The sequence below is a fragment of the Phycomyces blakesleeanus genome (genome assembly GCF_001638985.1).
Source record: "Phycomyces blakesleeanus NRRL 1555(-) unplaced genomic scaffold PHYBLscaffold_2, whole genome shotgun sequence".
Classification (NCBI taxonomy): Eukaryota; Fungi; Mucoromycota; class Mucoromycetes; order Mucorales; family Phycomycetaceae; genus Phycomyces; species Phycomyces blakesleeanus.
Window position 1 is genome coordinate 731,668 of NW_017265135.1, and position 20,028 is coordinate 751,695.

Sequence of the window (20,028 nt, forward strand, 5' to 3'; positions counted from 1 at the left end):
TATATAAGCAAGGCCGTCAGTTCACATCAATCTCTTCATTATTCCGCACTTCTTTCTCTTAAATATCAATGCGCTTTACTCTCGCTTTTGTTTCCGCTGCCTTGCTTGCCCATATGGCTGTGGCAGTACCTGCTGCCATGAGCAATGTGGATGAAAACTCACAATTCTCCGAGTCCCAGGTTGCCACCCTCGAACTCAATGAGGAATACCAGACCTTCAACTGGATGTCCGGTGAATCCGGCATGGTCGTCGACAAATCCTTCACAGTCGAGCTCGCCGAGCCTGCAGAGTTGGTTATTACTGACTTGAAGATGGGTAAGCATTTATATATTTAAATAAATAAAAACTAGTTTTAACACATCTCATCTTTAAACAGCTGGTGATCATTTTGAGGTCCTTGACAACGGTGTTGCACTTGGTCAGACTTCCGCTGCTACTGTTGACGAAGAGTCGGCATTTGTAGAGACTGCCGAACAAGCCGAAGAAGATGACCGCATGAGCAAGGGCGTTTTCGCGCTTGAAGCTGGAAAGCACGATATCACCATCAATATTTCCGAGTCACCTTCTGGTGCTGGTGTTGGTGCCATCCGTCTTGTCCAAGGTACCCAGATTCAGTCTCTCTACAAGAAAGGCAAGAAGTGGAATAACGACAAGGATGATGACAAGGATGATGACAAGGATGATGAAAAAGATTACGACAAGGACGACGACAAGGATGATGATGATGAAGACGATGAAGATGATGACGAGGACAGTTACGGCAAGGGTGGAAAGGGTGGAAAGGGTTACGAAGATAATGAAGATGAAGACTATGAAGAAGATAATGAATGGGAAGGTGGAGACAAGTGGAACAAGTGGAATAAGAAGGGCAAGAAGGTTGTCTATGTCTACTATACCGTTCCTTCTGCCACTGGTCCTCCCACTGGCCCACCAACTGGTCCTCCCACTGGCCCACCAACTGGTCCTCCCACTGGTCCTCCCACTGGCCCTCCCACTGGCCCTCCCACTGGCCCACCAACCGGCCCACCAACTGGTCCCCCCATTGGCCCTCCCACTGGTCCTCCTACCATCATTATTCCTACAACTGTTACAACCACACAAACCGTTCTCCCTACAACAACCTCAGAGCCTGTTACTATCACAACTACACCTGTTCCCACTACAACTGTCCCAACTACAGTTGTCCCAACCACCATCCCCACAGACACTACAACCCCCGGTACTGTCACAGTAACTGACCTCCCTCGCACTACCGTAGTATCAACTCTTCCAAATGAGACTTTGACTGCAATTGACTATGTTACCGAGGTTGATGTTGTTACAGTACAGCAGTACGCTCTGTTGTCTATGCCCTTCTTGACTATCCTTTAAGATTACCAAGTCTCATAGAGATTATTTTTACCTAGAAAATGTTTATTGATATCACCTTTCCTAATTCATTTTTATTACTACTATTCCCTTTCAAGTGATAAAAAAAAGGGTAAACCCTTTTGTCTTTCCAATAAATCCTTGTCTTACCTTTACATTAATGGTCTATTTTTTGTTTCTTTTTCTCACTCGATCAGAAAAAATTGTGTGATTTTGTAAACTAGGGCAAACAGAAAGCCGCAGTGTACCAATCGGAACGCGTGTTACTGTGAGGTCCAATGTTTATTTTAGAACGTCTGAAAACGTACTGCCAGAAATCTTTTTCTTTTCTTCTTCTCTACAAACTTTTATGATAAAACCATGAAGCTCAATCATTTAGACCTTAAGATTAATGTCGAAACGCCACGAATCATCCTCAGAGGAGCGCTGGACGAGTCTGTTGGGTGTGTACTACGTGGATTTGTCGTGTTTTGCATAAAGGAGACAATTCGGGTCAAAAGTCTCAAGTTACGGCTTTCAGGCAGAATGAGGATCAATTGCACTGAACGTAAGTTCACGATTTTGAAAACAAATAAAAGGAGTGTATCAGAATTAACTTATCCCTGCGTAGGTGTGCTGAGTTGTGCCAACCCCCGTCAACACAAAAGGGAAATATCTGTAATTGAGAATGAATGGGTGTTTCTTGAACTTGCCAAGAAGTGCCATGTCCTCATTCCCGATACCTACCGATATCCGTTTGAATTTGTTATACCAGGAGATGCGCCTGAATCCGTTAAGGACCATTGTTACGGAAGTCTGTTGTACAAACTCAAAGCAGTGGCCGAAAGACCCGGATTATTGACCAATCTGGTCGATCGTCAGCCACTGGACGTAATAAGACAAGACAATGATCAAGACAATGATATGCCAATTCAGATGGTAAATTTGTGGCAAGACCAGATGGAACTGGTTATTACAGCACCTAGAAAAAAGGTCTATCTTGGCGAGCATGTGTCAATCGATTTTTTTATCAAACCTCTTGGCCCTGGGTTCCAAGTACGATATATTTCGTGGTTTTTGAAAGAGTATACTTCGTTTCAAGTCGACGACAATACCATAGAAGCTGAGCCCAAGATAATTCGATTCCACAGAGATGATCAAGGTGCAACAATAGACCCATACTGGCAGAAAACAGAAGTAGTCTTTATCCCACACTCAGCAGATGCCGTGAGGTGTGACACGACGAGCGGGCGGTTAAAGATTGAGCACAAAGTCAAGTGTACAGTATCAGTGGTGGATGAAGAGGGACACGTGCATGATTTACGTGTGTCGCTACCCCTAGTAATCGCAGAAGTCAGACAAGAAGAAGACGAAGAAGACCTTCCCACCTATGAGCATGCTATACAGACAGAGCAGTACTCACCAACGCCATGCACTGTTAGCAGCATTCCTGCATATACCGCAATCTGGCTCGCACCGCAAGCACCAGACGGCCAAAATCCAACCACCTGTTATACTTTGAATAATTATTTAAATTATTTTAAGATACTTTTACGTAGATAAATCATATACAAGCATACGGGCATATCAGATTTCATAAAAAAAGCATTCATTCATTAGCAAAAAAGAAATCAAACACTTATATTGAAACATGAAATTGTAAATCTACTGCAACCATTAACCAGAGCATTTTAATTATCATTCCTAAAATTTTACACATTTTCTGATAAATTTCATCTTTACAAAACACCAATAAAGCATTCAAATAATATTCAAATTTAACTGTCTTATATAACTATAGGCTAACAACTTTGCGAAAGGTCTTTTTTTTTCCTTTCTTTTTAATATCCTAGATCAAAAGTAATATCATTAATCTGTTTATAGTTATATTTAAGCTTTAATTCAAGACACACACACACACGCGTGTATGTGTATGTGTCACTAGTGTGTAGTCGCCACGAGGTCATTCAGTGCGTGCGAGTACGTACAAGTACTTTGATTTCTAGATTAGAGGAATATCGATATTCACTGATGGTAAAAACAAATATATTAGATCTGGATATTGTAGGCTAAGGAAGAGCCACATTTAATATTGTGCTCTATGAGTATAAGTATAATAAATATTATCATCACGCTAGTAATATCTGACTCTTATTTTATACTCCAATAACCAAAAAAAACAGACCTCTTTTTGGCGAACTTGTTCAATAAAAATAATAATTGGCATTTACGAGATCAAAGTTGGGCTTTTTACCTGTTTTAGGATGGCTATGGATGTAGAACAAGCGGTGGGATATCAAACCTGCATTTATCTTTTGTGTAAAATCTTTAATCTCTATAGACCACTGTCCAGACTGCAGTGTAACATGAAAAACCAAAATTGCCTTGCTTAAAAGTGCGACAAAAAAACAGGCCAAGCTACCACCTGTCATTGTTCACTGTTATTCATATCATCTGACAGTTCCTCGTTTTGTTATGTATAGCAAATGTAAGTATATGGAATTAACCATTAAATCAAAGGATTCTAGACCTTGTTTGCGTCTGATTTGATACTATGACTTTTGAGCTGGTTGTTCTCTAATGGGACACCTAATAACGTAGGGAGTCAAAAAAAGGGGGTGGAGCACAAGGCTGGAGCGACATAGTGAAAAAAAAAATCCAAGGTCGCACACTTTGGAACCAACAAGACAGTATAAGCCGGAGTCCAGGGCTGGTGTCAATAGCTTCTTGTCCAACACCAACCTTTTCTCTTTCTTTTTCTCTTTTTTTTTCTTTTTTCTTTTTTGATCTCTTTATTGTGCATTACGATGGGGCAAGCACGCAGTAAAGAGACCCGAGACTTGACCCGAACTACGCATTGTAAGTCTACCCGAGAAAAAGAATGGAATCCTCTCTTCCATCATCTGATCGCATGTATATATATAAAAGTCTCTTCAAAGGAAATCAACAATCTACGGAACGATGTCGAGAGTTCAGCCAAACAGACCGACCAGTCCAGCATCACTGAAAATGTGTTTAAAGAGGTAATTTATTATGCTCGTTTGAGACGCTCAGCTGATTCTCTTATAGGCAGTCAAGAAGTATGTCCCGTCTGTATCCTCTAGCGACGATGTATTTCTAAAGCGACTCTACGCAGCCTTTGACGTGAATAACAACCAGTCCCTCGATTTTGGGTAAAGAAAGAAAATTGAATCAAATATATCGAAATGTAACATTCCTAATTACACAAAATACTAAATATCGAATACTAAACATAAAGTGAATTCGTGGATGGTTTGAGCGTATTTATGAAAGGCACAGCCGATGAGAAGATGGCTTGTAAGTTACTTTGATCCATAAACTAAAAAAAGGAATACTATTTACTCAATCGAAAACAAAGTATCTTTCAAGTTGTATGACATTGATCATGATGGTTATCTCACAAGAAGTGAACTTGAAAGAGTTATGCTTCAACTGGTAAAGAATTTTTGTTTTTGTTTTTGTTTTTGTTTGGGTGATTTATTTTTTTCTGATATACTTGCTTTTATTCTTTTATATATAAAGTCTCATACATTTTCTGAAGAAGATCAAGCATCCGAGATCCAACAGTCGATCTCTCGAATGTTCGACGATCTTGATGTGGACGGTGATGGAAAATTGGTAATATGCAAAATGATTAAATATGTACTGTATATTTCGAGATCTGATTACTTTTACTGATATATGGCATGAAAAAAAAATGCACAATTACAACTACAACTATTTAGTCCTTTGAAGAATACAAACTATCTTCATTAAAGGAGCCAATGATTGTCGACTTTCTCGAGCACTTTTTGGATCAGCACCATCTCTCCAATCAACCACGACCTCCATCGAGACCTCCTTCCGTGATTTCATATCGTTCCAATCTATCTGCTCCTCGCCGACCCAGTCCACACCATAATCAGCGCCTATCAATCCGTCTTTCTCAGGCAGAATTGTTGGAATATAGCCTACAGCAACAACAACAGCGATTGGGATCGAATAGTCCTAGTTCTAGCCCTCGTTCCTCACTTAATCCTTCTCACAGTCCCTCTTCTTCTACTGCTCTTTACCCGGCACGGATACCCAACCCTCATAGACTCAGCAGAGGCACCAGTATGGTCAGCCTTGACGCTGCCATTAGTTCGATTTAAAAACAAAACATAAATGATTGTCATTGAATACCAACTTTTTATTATTATCTTTCTTTCATGATTTCTTTTTCCAAAGTAACTGTGTCGACTGTTCAACAGCTAAATACCAAGCGTATGTATGTATGCATGTATGCATGTATGCATGTCTATATGTCTATATGTCTATATGTATGTACATGTACATGTATATGTGTGTATGCGTGTATGCGTGTGTACATGTGTATGTATGTTGAATACAGATCAAGTTTATATTATTGATTGCTGATTACCTTCTTACCCTTTACATTATTGTTCTTATTAACATTAAATAAAAATGCTTACACACACATACACAAAATTTGATGATGTCGAATATACTTCTTTACCATTAAATATCTTGATTCAACAAGTTTCTGATCCAGGTTATCTTTAATATGCATTTTTGTCATCTTTTTTTTCTAAATCCTACAAATTTGAATCAAATGTGACCGCCAAATATTATCTGTCTGTCCACGGCAGATGCCGGGGATGTGGGGAAACCTAAGGATGGAGACCAAACGAGCCCCACCGTGGATACCTCCTTCTTACATATCCATCCGTTAGGTAATGATACTTGCGGATAGACACTAGAATACACAACGACACGATTCGATGAAAACGATTAAACGATGGATGACGAAAACGAAAACGATACCATAATTTTTGCTGACTCGCTCTCTGCTACAGAATGCCGCCCAAGTTCGATCCATCTGAGGTTAAGATCATCTACCTGCGCGCCACTGGTAAAAAATAATAATAATCTTAGATTGAACTTTTTTTTTTCTTTTGATTATTAAGATATGATGTTAAATGATTAATTAGGTGGTGAGGTTGGTGCTTCTTCTGCTCTTGCCCCCAAGATCGGTCCCCTCGGTCTGTCCCCCAAGAAGGTCGGAGAAGACATCGCCAAGGGAACCAAGGAATGGAAGGGTCTCCGTGTCACCGTTCAGTTGACCATCCAGAACCGTCAGGCCCAGGTTTCTGTTGTCCCCTCTGCCTCTTCCCTTGTCATCAAGGCTCTTAACGAGCCCCCCAGAGATCGCAAGAAGGAGAAGAACATCAAGCACAGCGGTAACGTCTCCCTTGAGGCCATTATCGATGTTGCCCGCACCATGCGCTTCAAGTCCCTTGCCCGTGAGCTCAAGGGTACTGTTAAGGAGATCCTCGGTACTGCCAACTCTGTTGGTTGCACTGTCGATGGTCAAAGCCCCAAGGACTTGTGCGATGCCATTGATGCCGGCGAAGTCGAGATCCCTGTAAGTGACAATTTCAACTTTACGCATTAAAAATAAACGAAATCAATTCGAATAAAAAATAACAAAAAAAAACTCATATTCTTTATTTGCTATTTAATATAGGAAAAATAAATACCTCGCAGGCTATACTCCTCCCAAACTGCACATCTTTTTTTCTTTGAAAAAAATCAATAAACACAATTACGGATGTAAGCAAGAAAGGAATGTCAATGGCAGGCATCCTACGATCGATTTTATATATGTATATATATTGCAACAAAAAGAGACATCTCACAGTAGTCCACTACATTTTCATTAACAACATCAGTTACATCAGCTCATCATCAACAATAAAACTGGAAACGATAATATCGATCATATTGATAAAGAGGATATACATTTTTATATTTTTATATTTATATGTATATGTATATATATATATATTGAACTTAATTCACACGAACAACAATTTTACCCATTGACTGGTTGCTCTCAAGATATTTATGAGCTTCCACAATATCCTTCCAGTCAAACACTTTGTCAACAAACACCTTTACAGCACCGTCGTCTTTGCACAGATGATGTGCAATAGCCTTTTCATAAACAGCATCACGAAGTCTGATCTGATACTCCAAACAACGACTTCTGAGGGCAGTTCCTTCAATCTAAAACACTCCAATTGATGAGTTTTTTTTATGAGAATCTGTGGATATAATAGTCAAACTTACTCTAATACGCTTGAACAGCAATGGGGCAATGTTGAAGTTGGGAACCAGATTACCTGATTTACATAATAATTTTAGTCTTCAATGGTCAATTCTTTTTAACACACTTGACAGTTCTATACGTACCACTCATAAATGCAAGGATTACCATATGCCCATCCTTTGCAAGTGAATTGATATTGTCATTCCAGTAATCTTTTCCAATCATATCCACGACTACATTAACGCCATTTCCATTTGTTTCTTTTGCGATCTATTAATTTATACAAATGTGAATCCTATTGTTCTGTACATCTAGCCATTCAATCGTAATCTCAACACTTACAACATCAGCCCATTTTTCAGTCTTGTAGTTGATGGCTCGTGTTGCACCAAGTTTTTCGCAGAATGCTACCTTTTCGTCAGATCCAGCTGTGACAAAAATCTTGTTGCTAAAATATAATCGTAAGTCAGGACAGACACACACACAATTGTCTACTACAATAGACCCCTTTAATAATCCACACTTACGCGCCAAAATCTTTAGCTAATTGAATGGCAGCTATTCCGACTCCTGATGCTCCCGCATGAATTAAAATATCTTGGCCTTCTTTTAGCTCGGCCACAAAAAAGAGAGCCTGGTATGCAGTAAACCATGTCTCAGGAATTGCAGCAGCTTTCTCAAAAGACACATTTTCTGATTTGGGAATAGCCAAACCCTCTTCTATAACCGCGTACTAAAATAAAAAAATAAAAAAATAAAAATCAATACTTTGACGCCAACACAAACACATTACACAACGATCTCAGTACTGCTTTGTCTGTATTAACAAACCTCAGCGTAGGCTCCACCGGGAATCAATCCAAAAATGGCGTCACCTTTCTTGAACTTGGTGACTAGGAGAAAAGCACAGATATAAGGGATTATTATCAAGAATATATGTATAATCATTTAAACAAGTAATATATTATTTAATTATTTCTTTCTATATTAATATCTTACCATTTTTACCAACTGACTCAACTATACCAGATAGTTCTACTCCCAGAATAGGACTGGCACCAGGAGGAGGAGGATAGTTACCCTCACGCTGGTTAATATCCATACGATTCAGACAGAAACATTTGATCTAGCATCTCATGTTAATGACATTTCTACATGACCAACTCATTTAGCTTCTTACTTTGACGAGTAGCTGAGTATCAGTCGGGGTGGGAGTCTGGTATTCACCAATGTACAGCTGAGACGCGTCTCCTGTATATTTCGATTGAAGTTAGAGACATGAGAGCGTATAATATATATATATATATATAGTATATTTCATAAAGTAAATATCTTGCCTGGCTGCTTGACTTGAACGGCTAACATTTTGTATGATCTGGTAAGAGTGTAAATAGGTTTTATAGAAATAAAAAGAGATAGATTGATGGTATTGAGATATCGTTTTTATAGGTACTGCTTAATAATGTCAAGATAAAAATAACTTGAAAAATCACTCTGACGTGAAGCTGTGCTCGCGGACTTGGTTTTAATTTTATTTATTTGTTTCCAGAAAAAGCATCTTGACGTGGATTTGGATCACAATGATTGTCTATCAAAGAAATTGTACTGAATACACAGTGTATATTTAGGAGTAGAAATTTAGGTAATGCTTTTGATATTTTAATAGCCATATATGTATAAATTTTCTTATTTGCTCTCAGGTACAAAGACTTGCAAATAAGTCCATCGCCGAAAACAATAGAAAATTCGGTGAATTTGTAAGCAGACAGGAACTATATCGATCTTGACAAGTATTTATCAAGTATATGATTTACTAAAAGGTCAGATAAAACAGTATCTTGAAGACATAAGATAAATCAAATGTATTTTTTTACATATTACTACCATACGTCAAATACAATATAAGATATGCTCCTACTTTATTCAGTAGATATATATCATTCTATTTGAAGAATTACTTTTATTTATGACTTGAATCAACTCAAACACCAACCGTTACCAAAAATTGGGCACTGTAATACTCAGTATGTATTATTATTATTTTACCCCTCCGCTAATGCACTCGCAAAATGTTGAAAAATTTATAGAAAGTTTGTTAATTCTGTTTACTTTGATGGCCACGGGAGGTTTTTTTTTTTTTACAATTTCTCTAAAGATACATACAGGCACAATGATTGGTTCATTGTTATTCATTTATACATTCTGTTGACCTAATTTACGCAAAAATAGCCTATGTTTTTATTTCTTTTACTCTTATAATGATAATAATAATAATGAAATCGCAAAAATCTTGCTAGCTATCTCATATCACACAATATTAACAGCTGGCACAAAAATAAAAATAAGAAATAGGTCATCATGATCTAAAAAATTGTGGGAGTACAATGATAAATGGTGACAAGTTTGTATTTTAAAATAAATAAATTTTGTTTATTAAAGTATATAAACAAATATATTGAATATATATGATAAATGTTTAAGAGATTAGGTGTGCGTGTGTGTGTGTAATGTAATAAAGGCTGGAGTAATAATAATAATAATAGTAGTAGCAATAATAAAAAAGGATCGCATATCAACAAAAAAAAAACTAGTCTGAAAAGATCTCTTGCTTAGTGTAGTCCAGCTTCTTTTCTTTTGACTCAAACAGATCCGGTTTCTCTGCTTTGGCACGGGCAAGCTCAGCTTCAGCGCGCCAAACGAGATAGGATTCTGTAGAGAAAATAACATCGAGCTCTTCAAGAGTCTTGTTACTAGTTTCAGGATAAAATGCCCAGACAATTGGGATCGAAAGGAAGTTAAAGGCAGCAAAGATCAAAAAAGTGGCCCAGCCAATGCTAGATAACATTGGGGGAGTGATTTCCATGACCAAAGCATTTCCCACGGACCAACCAACAACACTCCAGGCACCACCCTTTGCGCGGACCTTGGTGGGATAAATCTCAACCTGACAAAACATTTGATAGTTTAGTGGGTCATTCTTTTCCCGGATATTGCACAAAAGACAGGATAAAGTAAAATAAGATAAATAAAATTCTGTACTTACAGGGTACAACCAAGGGACAGTCAGCCATGTCATACCGAAAAATGCAGTGTAGGCAAATGTAAAAACAGTTGCCCCAATACCATAAGCATGAGGATTTTGGACCATAATAGATGGCTTGGTAAGCACAGCAACCATAAGAAGTGAAATTCCTTGGCAGATTGCACCATAAAACAGTGTAAAGCGGCGACCCCAACGATCCAGGGTAAAGACAGCAACCAGAGTAGCCATCATGTAGGTAACATTGTTGATGCCAGACAAAAGTTGAGACGTTCTTTCGTCAAAGCCGGCGCCACCAAAGACAGTTGGTGCATACACAGTAATCTGCAAATCAATATATATGTACAGTGGATAAATTAGGATTTATAGGATCTTTGCAGGGGTGTCTTTTTTTTTTTTTTTAAAAAAAGAATAATAATAATAGTCTACTTACGACTCCAATACCAGTCAGTTCTTGGATAATTTGAAGCCATATAGACAAATGAACACGGCGAGGGATATTGAGTTTGTCTTTTTTGAACAGCATGCTGAGATAGCCTGGTTCACCATCTTCCTTTTCTTCACGAATATTTTCTTTGATTTGAGAATATTCATTCTGAACATCGATATGGTCAATGTTTCCATCACCACGGAGAGCACCGAGGATTTCCAAGCCTTCTTTTTCACGTCCCTGCTTGATCAGCCAGCGAGGGGACTCGGGGAAAAAATTGATTCCTACAGCTAGAATTACCAGAGGGATCAACTGAAAAGCAATAGGAAATCTCCATCGGAAGCCACCCTCAGTAAAACTCAAACCATAGGCTAACCAGTACTATGAAAATAAATAAAATATATATATATATATATACCATACTTTAATATACTTTCTTCTCTTTGCTAATTCCTTATTTTTCAAACAATAATACTTACAGCAACCACGACACCAAAGATGTTAAGAGTGAATTCCATAGCAAGAAACATTCCGCGAGAAGTGTGATGAGAGGTTTCAGCACTCCAAACAGGGACAATGGCATTCAGGTGACCAGTTCCAATACCGGTAATAATACGTGCGCAGATCATCCAAGCAATATTCTGGGAACAAGTCTGAAGAGAAGCTCCAATGATCCCAATTACGGATCCTACAACAACGGTTCTAATACGGCCGATGCGATCACCGATCCACCCACCCATCAAGGCACCGATCAATGTTCCCGCATAGTAGACGGCCACAACACCACCTAACAGAGCGTCGTTGTTTTCAAGGCCCATTATGTTGATATAGTCCTTGGATATATTGACACCACTCATTACACCTTGATCATACTGTCTTACAAAATAAACAAATACATAGATAGATAGATCAGTTTTTACAAGTTTTTTTTTATTTGATTTGATTTGATTTGCTTTATATACAACAATTATTCATATAATCTTTAAAGACTTACACCAAAGAAGAAGATACTCAGACCAGCTGCCAAGTTGATAGCCAGTACCAAGGAAGAACCGCTGAAATAGCGATGAGCATTGAACATTCGCATTGCAGCAAAGATAAGATGGTCGTATTCTCTGAATCAAAAAAATTGTGGGGAAGTGCTTATTATATACATACTTTTTTTTCTAAAATATATATATATATAATCTGGGGAAAATATTCTATACATTTGTTCCCGTCTAGTCTTTACCAGAAATGATCTCTTGTGCTCACTCGACCATTCCTTAATAGGAATCTGTAGCTGAAACATCTGTTTTTATAGATCAAAGTTTAGATTTGCTATATATTATATTTATATATTTTATATTGTAAGAGGTATAAGCACCTCTAGTGGATATTAGAACATTGCCCTATTTGGTGTATAATATTGAGTTCGGCTTTAGGGATTCTTCCCCCAAAAAAATACCACAAAAGAAAAGATATGGATCACTTTTGTCAGAATCTTCAGAAAATTATACCTCTATTGTGTTTCCAGATTGTCAGCTGTATTGGACAGAAAAAAAAAGTCACCTGACAGGATACTTCATTAAATATTCCTATTGGATCAATAAAGTCTTGCATTCGGATTATTCTGTGTTCGAAAAGTATGAAGCCTCATACTTTCCTCAATTGATTTACTCCAAAAAAACAAAGAACGAAAGAAAATCTCTACACTGACAAATTCTAGCTGGATCAATTTATTATTTTGGTTTGGTTTGGTGTTACTCAGTAACAAATTATACAAGCCAAGGCAACAAGTTGTGTTGGATCGATCTCAATACCAAAAAAAAAGACCTTACTCAAAGACACTCTAGTACAAATGCATCTTTGTTTATCAGCTCTAGATGACCAACAAACTCATTTGAGGCTCGTACAGTTGTCGATCTCTATACCATATATATGATATATTTTTAATAGTACTTTTCGAGAGTAGTACCTGGGGCTCTTATATATCCCGTACTTTAAGACATTGTACTAATACAGTCATACATAGTAATGTTAAATAAAACAAAAAAAAGAGAAACTTTTATGCTCATTTCACAATGTAAATCCTCGTTGCTCAAAAAATCATTAATCAAAACGACATGCGTATTCGAGAATTCCGAAAGAGCACTCGTGACCCTTGCCATCAACGAAAAGAAAAGTATTAAGGGCTTTCTATATTCTGAAAAAGCTTACACTTCATAAGGTTGCAGCAACTGTTGAGATGAAATTGCCAAGTGTACAAAAATAAAAATAAAACCTATACAGACCTATGGTAATCCATCTATCTCGTATAATAAATTTAGAATGTCATTAGAATCAATGTCAAATAATGCTTGCAGAAACTCTGGAATAGAATGAGTCAAGCTTCTTTACTTCAAATCTTGCATTGGTGCAAACAAACCTTGCTTGAAAGAAGAACACAAGAAGGTCAGAATTTGTTGGGCCAAATTACGAGTGAGTTGTTCCAATAAACAATGAACTATTGTAGTATGGTCTGGCAAATCTTGTTTATGCTTGGAGGGAAACGATGGATCAAAGCGCGTCTTCCAAAAAATTAAAAAAAGGTACAAAGAAAAGCAGGCCATTGATACGGTGAAGCAAAGTGGTGGTGGTATAATGTTTTTGAGTGAAAGATTTGGACCGTTAAAGGTAATCAAAAGCGAAAGTGTGAACCAGGATAAATACATTGATACCCTGGCCCAAGCCTTGCTCCATTAGTTTACAGTCATCACCAGAAATCAGAGAAGGACTTTTATCCTTCAGGAGAATGGGTCAAGTTGCCACACAGGGGTATATGCTCAATAGTGGAAGAGGACCCAGCAGACCTGCGGGCTTGACTTCTGGCCTGCCCAAAGTTCAAATTTGAATCCTATTAAAAATTTATGGAGTATTATTGAAAGGAAAATCGACAAGAGAAGAGTCTCCAACAACTCTTTGGACACTTTGGAGATAGCTTTACAAGAGAAATAGAAGAAATCGATTTGGAGTTTTCAGGACGCTTGGCGGAGAGAATGCAGAGAAGATGCCTAGCTGTAATTGATGCCCATGGAGGTCCCACCGATTACTAGCCACTTTTTATTTTATTTTATTTATTTTAGATGAACATCTCGAACTATGCTCCTCCAAAATATACATTTACTAGTTATATTATAATTATAGTAATTGATTTTTGAATAACGATCATATATATTTGCAAATTTTATAGAACTTAATTGACACAGTCGGTTTTGGACAAGATCAATTTTCGGCTACGCTCGTTTGATTTATCCATACCTAGTTAATGCAAGTAACAGCTTAACAAGATTCCAAATTTATTCTATCTTAAGTTTTTCCTTACCTTTACTTCCTTCATGACTTGTTCATATTAAAGTTATTTCCATAATTTTATCTTCCCGTCCTAAACGTCACTAGTACCCATATTCAATCACCCACACTATTATTCTTCAAATTATATCAATAGCCTGATATCAGCTTAACTCAAAAAAACTATATAATCCCAAACAGATCAATTCAATAAAGAACAATTGTTACACGCTTACATTTTCTTTTCCTTTCTTTTTCTGGGTCTTGATCACAAGAACACAGCTATTTGTTACAAAAGCTACGAATGATGATCTGACCACCCCTCTCCACTTTTTATCTACACTTTTTTCACCAACCATTACATCACATAAACACATCACGTCTTACCACTCTCCTACCAGATTATCTGTAATCCTTTGGCTTTATATTACTGCGACCTCCCTTCCTCGTCCAATATTGATTACTAATGACATGTTGCGTGTATACTCACATTTTTGACTGGGCCAAACATATTATACATCTCTAAATCTTTTTGTATCAATTCTGTAAACCAATTGGTTAAGTAATGACCCTGGGAAGAGTATGATTGTTCCAACTAACACAGAAATTGATTGAAAACCATAAGGATTGTAACAATCAACCACAAAAATATTGATCTATTCCCATTTCTTTCTCTTATTAATTATTAGTCATTTAAAGAAGCATAATTTACTACCACGTCTTTGTAATAGCTTAGTAATATATTACTGATTATCTTATTATTATTTTTTATTTATTATCGGAATATCTATATAAGCATCAAAAGAAGAAAGCAATAAAGACTATCTTTACACAGCACTTTTATTTTATTTTTTATCTTTCTTGAGAGCACAAGCTTCTAATTTCCAATGTTTGGCCCAAGTAGCTGTTATAGGAGATCGATATATATATTCTCCTTTTCTGTTAACCGTTTGGACCACTTCTTTACATAAACCAACACATCCCGTCTCAATAGTATACAGCGATGATCACAAAAACGCCAAGAAATTATGCCTACTACAAAGCTGATAATCTTGGAAATATTTAACTCAATTGTTTTTATATTATAAATAAAAATCAAGCATCTAATAAAATACTTTTAGAAAAAAAATGAGTGCATCTACTAGTGAAGAATACTATTAAATAGTAAAATAGTAAAATAGTAAAATAGTAAAATAGTTCTGTCAAATTGTAGTTGAAATTTGACCCTTTATTTTTTTGACTGTTTTAGGGCCAACACAACTTAAGTCGATTTATTAAAGAAAAAATAGAAAATGGAACTGATGGATATGCTCTTAGACATTTAAACTTACTATAACTTTTCCGGTAGAAGAAATAAATCAAATTAAAGTCGGCTACAATGAGCCAATTAATATAAGCTGGGAAGCTTTAATATTAAATAATACTAAGTCGATTTATAAGGGAAAGTTTATAGAAGAAGAAAACAAAGAAATAAAAAGTGGAAGTACAAATTCAACTAAAACTCTGTGATTGTTTTTTTTGTTCTTATTTTATATCAACAAGTGATAAAAATTCACTGCATGACTTTCAGTAATACAATGAGCCAAGTGTTTTTATTAAATGTAAGTCTTTCTAGTAACAGAAAAAAAGGCTGCAAGTAATACATGTATGGTATGATCCTAAATAAGTTTCTTCGAAATCAATACTAATAGCTATGCAAAAAATTAGAAGCTGTAAAGAAAATAGGTATACTAAAATAAAGATGGCTAATTTGATTTTAATGATTTTATTTACTCATTATTTTCTACCTACGTTAGACTGGGGTATTACTATAAAAGCAAATATATCCAATAAATTTGCAGACAGGGTAGTGATGAAGTAGAATAGAAAGCATGAGAACATAATTACGCGCAAGAATAAAAACGATACTACAAAAATGCAGCTATACTTCTTTTAGTGTATTATGGTTGAGATAGTTGAAACATATGTATACTATGTCACTATATTTATTAGTTTTCTATGCTCACATACACACTCGCCCATAAGTATACATTGTCTTTCACTAAAAGAAAAGTCATAAATTGTAGGCGGCTTATCAAAGACTTAATGCATCATATGTCTCATATGTAATAAAAAAGCCAAGTTTTCTGCTTCTAAAGTTACACCGCATATTATCAAATGCACGACCCCTAGTAAGCCCTATATAATGCCCTTGTGAAGTCTAATAAAAATTATAACTGTAAGGCAAGATAAAATATAAAGACCAAATAGCTAGTGCATACTTTCAACATCAAATAAGTAGTGGTAGTTCTAGCCATATTAAAAAGAAAAGATATAGTAAGTCTACCAAGTATTTAAGAGTATATCTAATATGTATGTCACTCATACTAAAAGTAGTAAGTACAGAAAATAAAACAAAAGAAAGCATGACGATCATATGCATATCCGCGTAATCAGCAAGGAATTTGATTGAAAAAAAAACAAATACAAGGGTATTTACGTTTCTACCACTACTCAGCCCACATTCCCTTGCCATTTTCTATAAATTCACTCTTTTTTTTCTGTTTTCATTTTTCTTTCTTTCTCTCTCTTTTTTCACTTTTTACATGGTAAGCTTGAAACTCTGCTCTCAAAGGTAAGTTACCTCTTTATATACCCTTTAATATAGCTGTCTATATATTGGGTATTTTCTATAAAATATTACAGCAACGTAAGTACTTTACACCTCAAAGAATTTTTACACGTTTTATATTCTTCATCCATTAAAACTTGTTATATTTTTGACACCAAAAATCTTCTCTGTGCCTTTATACTTTACACTTAGCTTCCAGAAACAGCTTTAGTAAAAAAAAATTGAAGACCACCAGAAAAATCCGATATTCTTTAATTTTATATATTATTATTCCATCTAAAATACGAGTATAAGGCATATAAAGGGCGCAAGTTTCTGGTACCAGTATTAATCCGTTCTCAAAAGAACTAGCAGCACATATATAGTAGCCAGTATTATAACACGTAGGCAAAACACAATATGGGTACAATATACCTACCGCCCAAACGATAACCTCAATACTAGTATTATTATTGAAATACCAAAAGTTATGCTTACCTTGCAGCCAAATTTTAACCACTATAAACTTAATTTCAAAGTAACTCGCGCGTAAAACAAAATAGTAAAGGGTAAATACATGTAAAAAAGATACTAGCAGAATAAAATATTAATATGAGAGGTACTAACCCAGCCAATTTATTATAAAAAATGTTATAGCTCTAATGCACGTATATTAGTTCAAACAGCATATCCGTATAGTTAAGTAGGACAATACACCAAAGGCACTACATATATTCATTGTAGTCCATATCGGTAAGTGAAGAGTGAGAATTAGCCATGGATATACTAGCAACAGTTTTTATTTCTACGCTAGAAATATCTAATATGAGTATAACTATCCAAACAGCAAGTCTTACTATATGATCGCCACAACTACGACTATTACGACTATTACTACGATTGAGACGATTGAGACCATTAATTTGTTGTATTATTTACTATATGTAGAATTTTCAGACGATTACGACCACTACGATTATTACTACGATTGGGAAGATTGGAACGATTGAGACCATTAATTCGATGTATTGTTTATTAGATGTAAAATTTTCAGACGATTACGACGATTACGACGATTACGACTATTACGACTATTACGGCTACTATGATTAGTACGCCGATTGAGACCATCACTTTCTTGTACTGTCTATTCGATGTAGAGTTTTAAGACGATTACGACCACTACGACCATTACGGTCACTACAATTATTACTACAATTGAGACGATTGAGACGATTGAGACCATTACTTTTTTGTATTGTTTGTTAGAAGTAGAATTTCAAGACGATTACAGCGATTCCGACGATACAGCTATTACTATTATTACGACCACTACGACCACTACGACAATTAAAACGATTAAAACGATTAAGACAATTAAGACAATTAAGACGAGTACGACGATAACGGTACAAAATGAATACAAGACGATGTGGATAAGGTTTGGAACACTGATGGTCAATAGTATCGGTAAATAAAGACTCAGTTCTGGACATGACTATATTAACATCACCCTTTTTATTTATGCACGAGAAATCTCTTATATACATATAGCTACCCAAATACCAATTCTAGCTGTAGTATTAAGCGAAAGTGTTTTTCTGAAGAATAAAGTATACCTAAATGTGCATCTATTCTGTAAATATTGGGAGTCAAAGAAAAGAAAAAACTATCATGAATATGAAAAGTATGTTGTTAAATAGTAATTACTTCTGGAAGCCTTCATTGACTATTAAAAATGAAAGCACTGTCCTTAAAATACCTTTTATTTGCATTCTTCTGTACCATATATTGTTCAAAATTAAGAACTACACACAATTGTCAGTGTCATATGGAAAATTTAGATGTTACCTTTCGAATAATCAGAATCTTGTTATATTTTTAAGAAATCAGCTAGATATCCTCTCTTTATACGTACAATAATCAGGATCATTAACCTAATAGTTTTTAAGCGCTTGTGCATTCTATTTTCTGTAACAGTGTTACGGAAATACAATTTATTTATAAAGTAATAAAACGCAACTACAGTGATGTTAATTGGTGATAAGATATAACGATTGAAAAACCACACCTAAAGTGTGTTCGTTGGTATATGAAAGCTATAGTATAATTGTTTGGATAAGAAGAAGGGAAAGACAAATTGTAAATAGTAAAGAATGATTAATTTATGAAAGGGGTTCGTAATATTAATTTAGAACGTGTAACCGAAAGTTGCAACAGGCAGATATCATTGTATCGGTGAGATACATTTCAACATTAAAGAGTCTTGTCTTTTTTATCATACATGGCCGGTAGAAGGATGTATGGAGCAAAAATGTATGTTATTTTGTATGCTTAAAAGAGTGATATTTTATAGTCAATGTTCTGAAAAAAAGTATCTACAAGAAAATAACAAAGGTTGTATCTAAGCTCATGTGCTGTGCGCCTGAGCCAGATAGTGGTTTCTGATGTTGAAACCGGCAGTATTAATTTATATGATGAAGTGACCCAAACGGTTAAAAGAAAAAAGAGATTATATATCGGTTTTTCTTACCAGCTCCTTAGCCCAAATATTGGAAATTGGCAGCTTGTTCTTTCAAGAAAGATAAAAAGAAAATAAAAGTGCTGTCAAAAGATGGGTTTGATTGCTTTCATCTTTCGGTGTTTATATGGATATTATGATAATAAAGAAAAACAAGATAATCAGTAAGATATTGCTAAGTTATTACGAAGATGCTGGGGTAAACTATGCTTCTTTGGATAATTAATAATAAATAAGAGAGAAGTAGAAATAGCTAAATATTTCTGTGGTTGATTGTTACAATTTTTGTGCCTTTCAATTAATTTATTTACCAGCTATAAGAATTATGTTCTACTTTAGGCCACGACTTGAGCAATTTGTTTACATAATTGATACAAAGAAAGATTTAGAAAGATAGGATATGTTTGGGTCATATGGAAGTTCAAAGACACGCAATGAGCTAATGAAAATGAGATATCTTTTATTTATCGAAGCTCTCAATGAAGATAAAGATAGCAAATAGATCTACCAAGAAGATAATGCTCTCTGCCATGGTTTTATAGTAATAGTAAGGCGGCCAAGTAACCCAGATTTTAGCTCTATAGAGATCTCATAAAAATATTCCACCAAAAGAGTGAAAAAGAAAAAAAGAGTTTAATCTTCAAAAAACTTTTAAGGGGGTGGTGGTAATTACCTA

The 20,028-nt window shown here is 35.7% G+C and overlaps 7 protein-coding genes across 7 annotated transcripts; 5 read left to right on the plus strand and 2 right to left on the minus strand.

Moving 5' to 3' along the window:
- Window positions 1–1,728: 1,728 nt before the first annotated feature.
- Window positions 1,729–2,910, plus strand: PHYBLDRAFT_162375 (hypothetical protein; the record flags this gene model as incomplete). The annotated part of the gene is made up of 2 exons (XM_018434607.1): window positions 1,729–1,915; window positions 1,979–2,910. The coding sequence occupies 2 exons, from the start codon at window positions 1,729–1,731 to the stop codon at window positions 2,908–2,910; spliced, it is 1,119 nt and encodes a 372-aa protein (XP_018297338.1).
- Window positions 2,911–4,151: 1,241 nt separating this feature from the next.
- PHYBLDRAFT_157210 (hypothetical protein) lies at window positions 4,152–5,533 on the plus strand (the record flags this gene model as incomplete). The annotated part of the gene is made up of 7 exons (XM_018433584.1): window positions 4,152–4,206; window positions 4,276–4,370; window positions 4,417–4,520; window positions 4,607–4,665; window positions 4,727–4,803; window positions 4,891–4,986; window positions 5,094–5,533. The coding sequence occupies 7 exons, from the start codon at window positions 4,155–4,157 to the stop codon at window positions 5,499–5,501; spliced, it is 891 nt and encodes a 296-aa protein (XP_018297339.1). The 3' UTR covers window positions 5,502–5,533.
- Window positions 5,534–6,067: 534 nt separating this feature from the next.
- PHYBLDRAFT_179070 (hypothetical protein) lies at window positions 6,068–7,133 on the plus strand. Its single transcript, XM_018438097.1, has 4 exons — window positions 6,068–6,083; window positions 6,207–6,262; window positions 6,342–6,775; window positions 6,878–7,133. Exons 2-4 carry the CDS (start codon window positions 6,208–6,210, stop codon window positions 6,884–6,886), a joined length of 498 nt encoding a protein of 165 aa, XP_018297340.1. The 5' UTR covers window positions 6,068–6,083; window position 6,207; the 3' UTR covers window positions 6,887–7,133.
- PHYBLDRAFT_27294 (hypothetical protein) lies at window positions 7,106–8,907 on the minus strand. The gene is made up of 9 exons (XM_018439907.1): window positions 8,800–8,907; window positions 8,643–8,713; window positions 8,462–8,588; window positions 8,294–8,355; window positions 7,990–8,195; window positions 7,805–7,910; window positions 7,606–7,732; window positions 7,483–7,535; window positions 7,106–7,419 (listed from the first exon to the last, which is right to left on the minus strand). Exons 1-9 carry the CDS (start codon window positions 8,825–8,827, stop codon window positions 7,204–7,206), a joined length of 996 nt encoding a protein of 331 aa, XP_018297341.1. The 5' UTR covers window positions 8,828–8,907; the 3' UTR covers window positions 7,106–7,203.
- Window positions 8,908–10,049: 1,142 nt separating this feature from the next.
- Window positions 10,050–12,019, minus strand: PHYBLDRAFT_154118 (hypothetical protein; the record flags this gene model as incomplete). Its single annotated transcript, XM_018433299.1, has 5 exons — window positions 10,050–10,406; window positions 10,506–10,826; window positions 10,936–11,313; window positions 11,412–11,804; window positions 11,927–12,019. The coding sequence occupies 5 exons, from the start codon at window positions 12,017–12,019 to the stop codon at window positions 10,050–10,052; spliced, it is 1,542 nt and encodes a 513-aa protein (XP_018297342.1).
- A 962-nt stretch (window positions 12,020–12,981) lies between these two features.
- Window positions 12,982–13,656, plus strand: PHYBLDRAFT_58353 (hypothetical protein; the record flags this gene model as incomplete). Its single annotated transcript, XM_018440299.1, has 2 exons — window positions 12,982–13,096; window positions 13,427–13,656. The coding sequence occupies 2 exons, from the start codon at window positions 12,982–12,984 to the stop codon at window positions 13,654–13,656; spliced, it is 345 nt and encodes a 114-aa protein (XP_018297343.1).
- A 3,170-nt stretch (window positions 13,657–16,826) lies between these two features.
- Window positions 16,827–19,578, plus strand: PHYBLDRAFT_58354 (hypothetical protein; the record flags this gene model as incomplete). Its single annotated transcript, XM_018440300.1, has 7 exons — window positions 16,827–16,855; window positions 17,509–17,524; window positions 17,780–17,943; window positions 17,994–18,301; window positions 18,386–18,518; window positions 19,027–19,069; window positions 19,501–19,578. 7 exons carry the CDS (start codon window positions 16,827–16,829, stop codon window positions 19,576–19,578), a joined length of 771 nt encoding a protein of 256 aa, XP_018297344.1.
- Window positions 19,579–20,028: the final 450 nt, after the last annotated feature.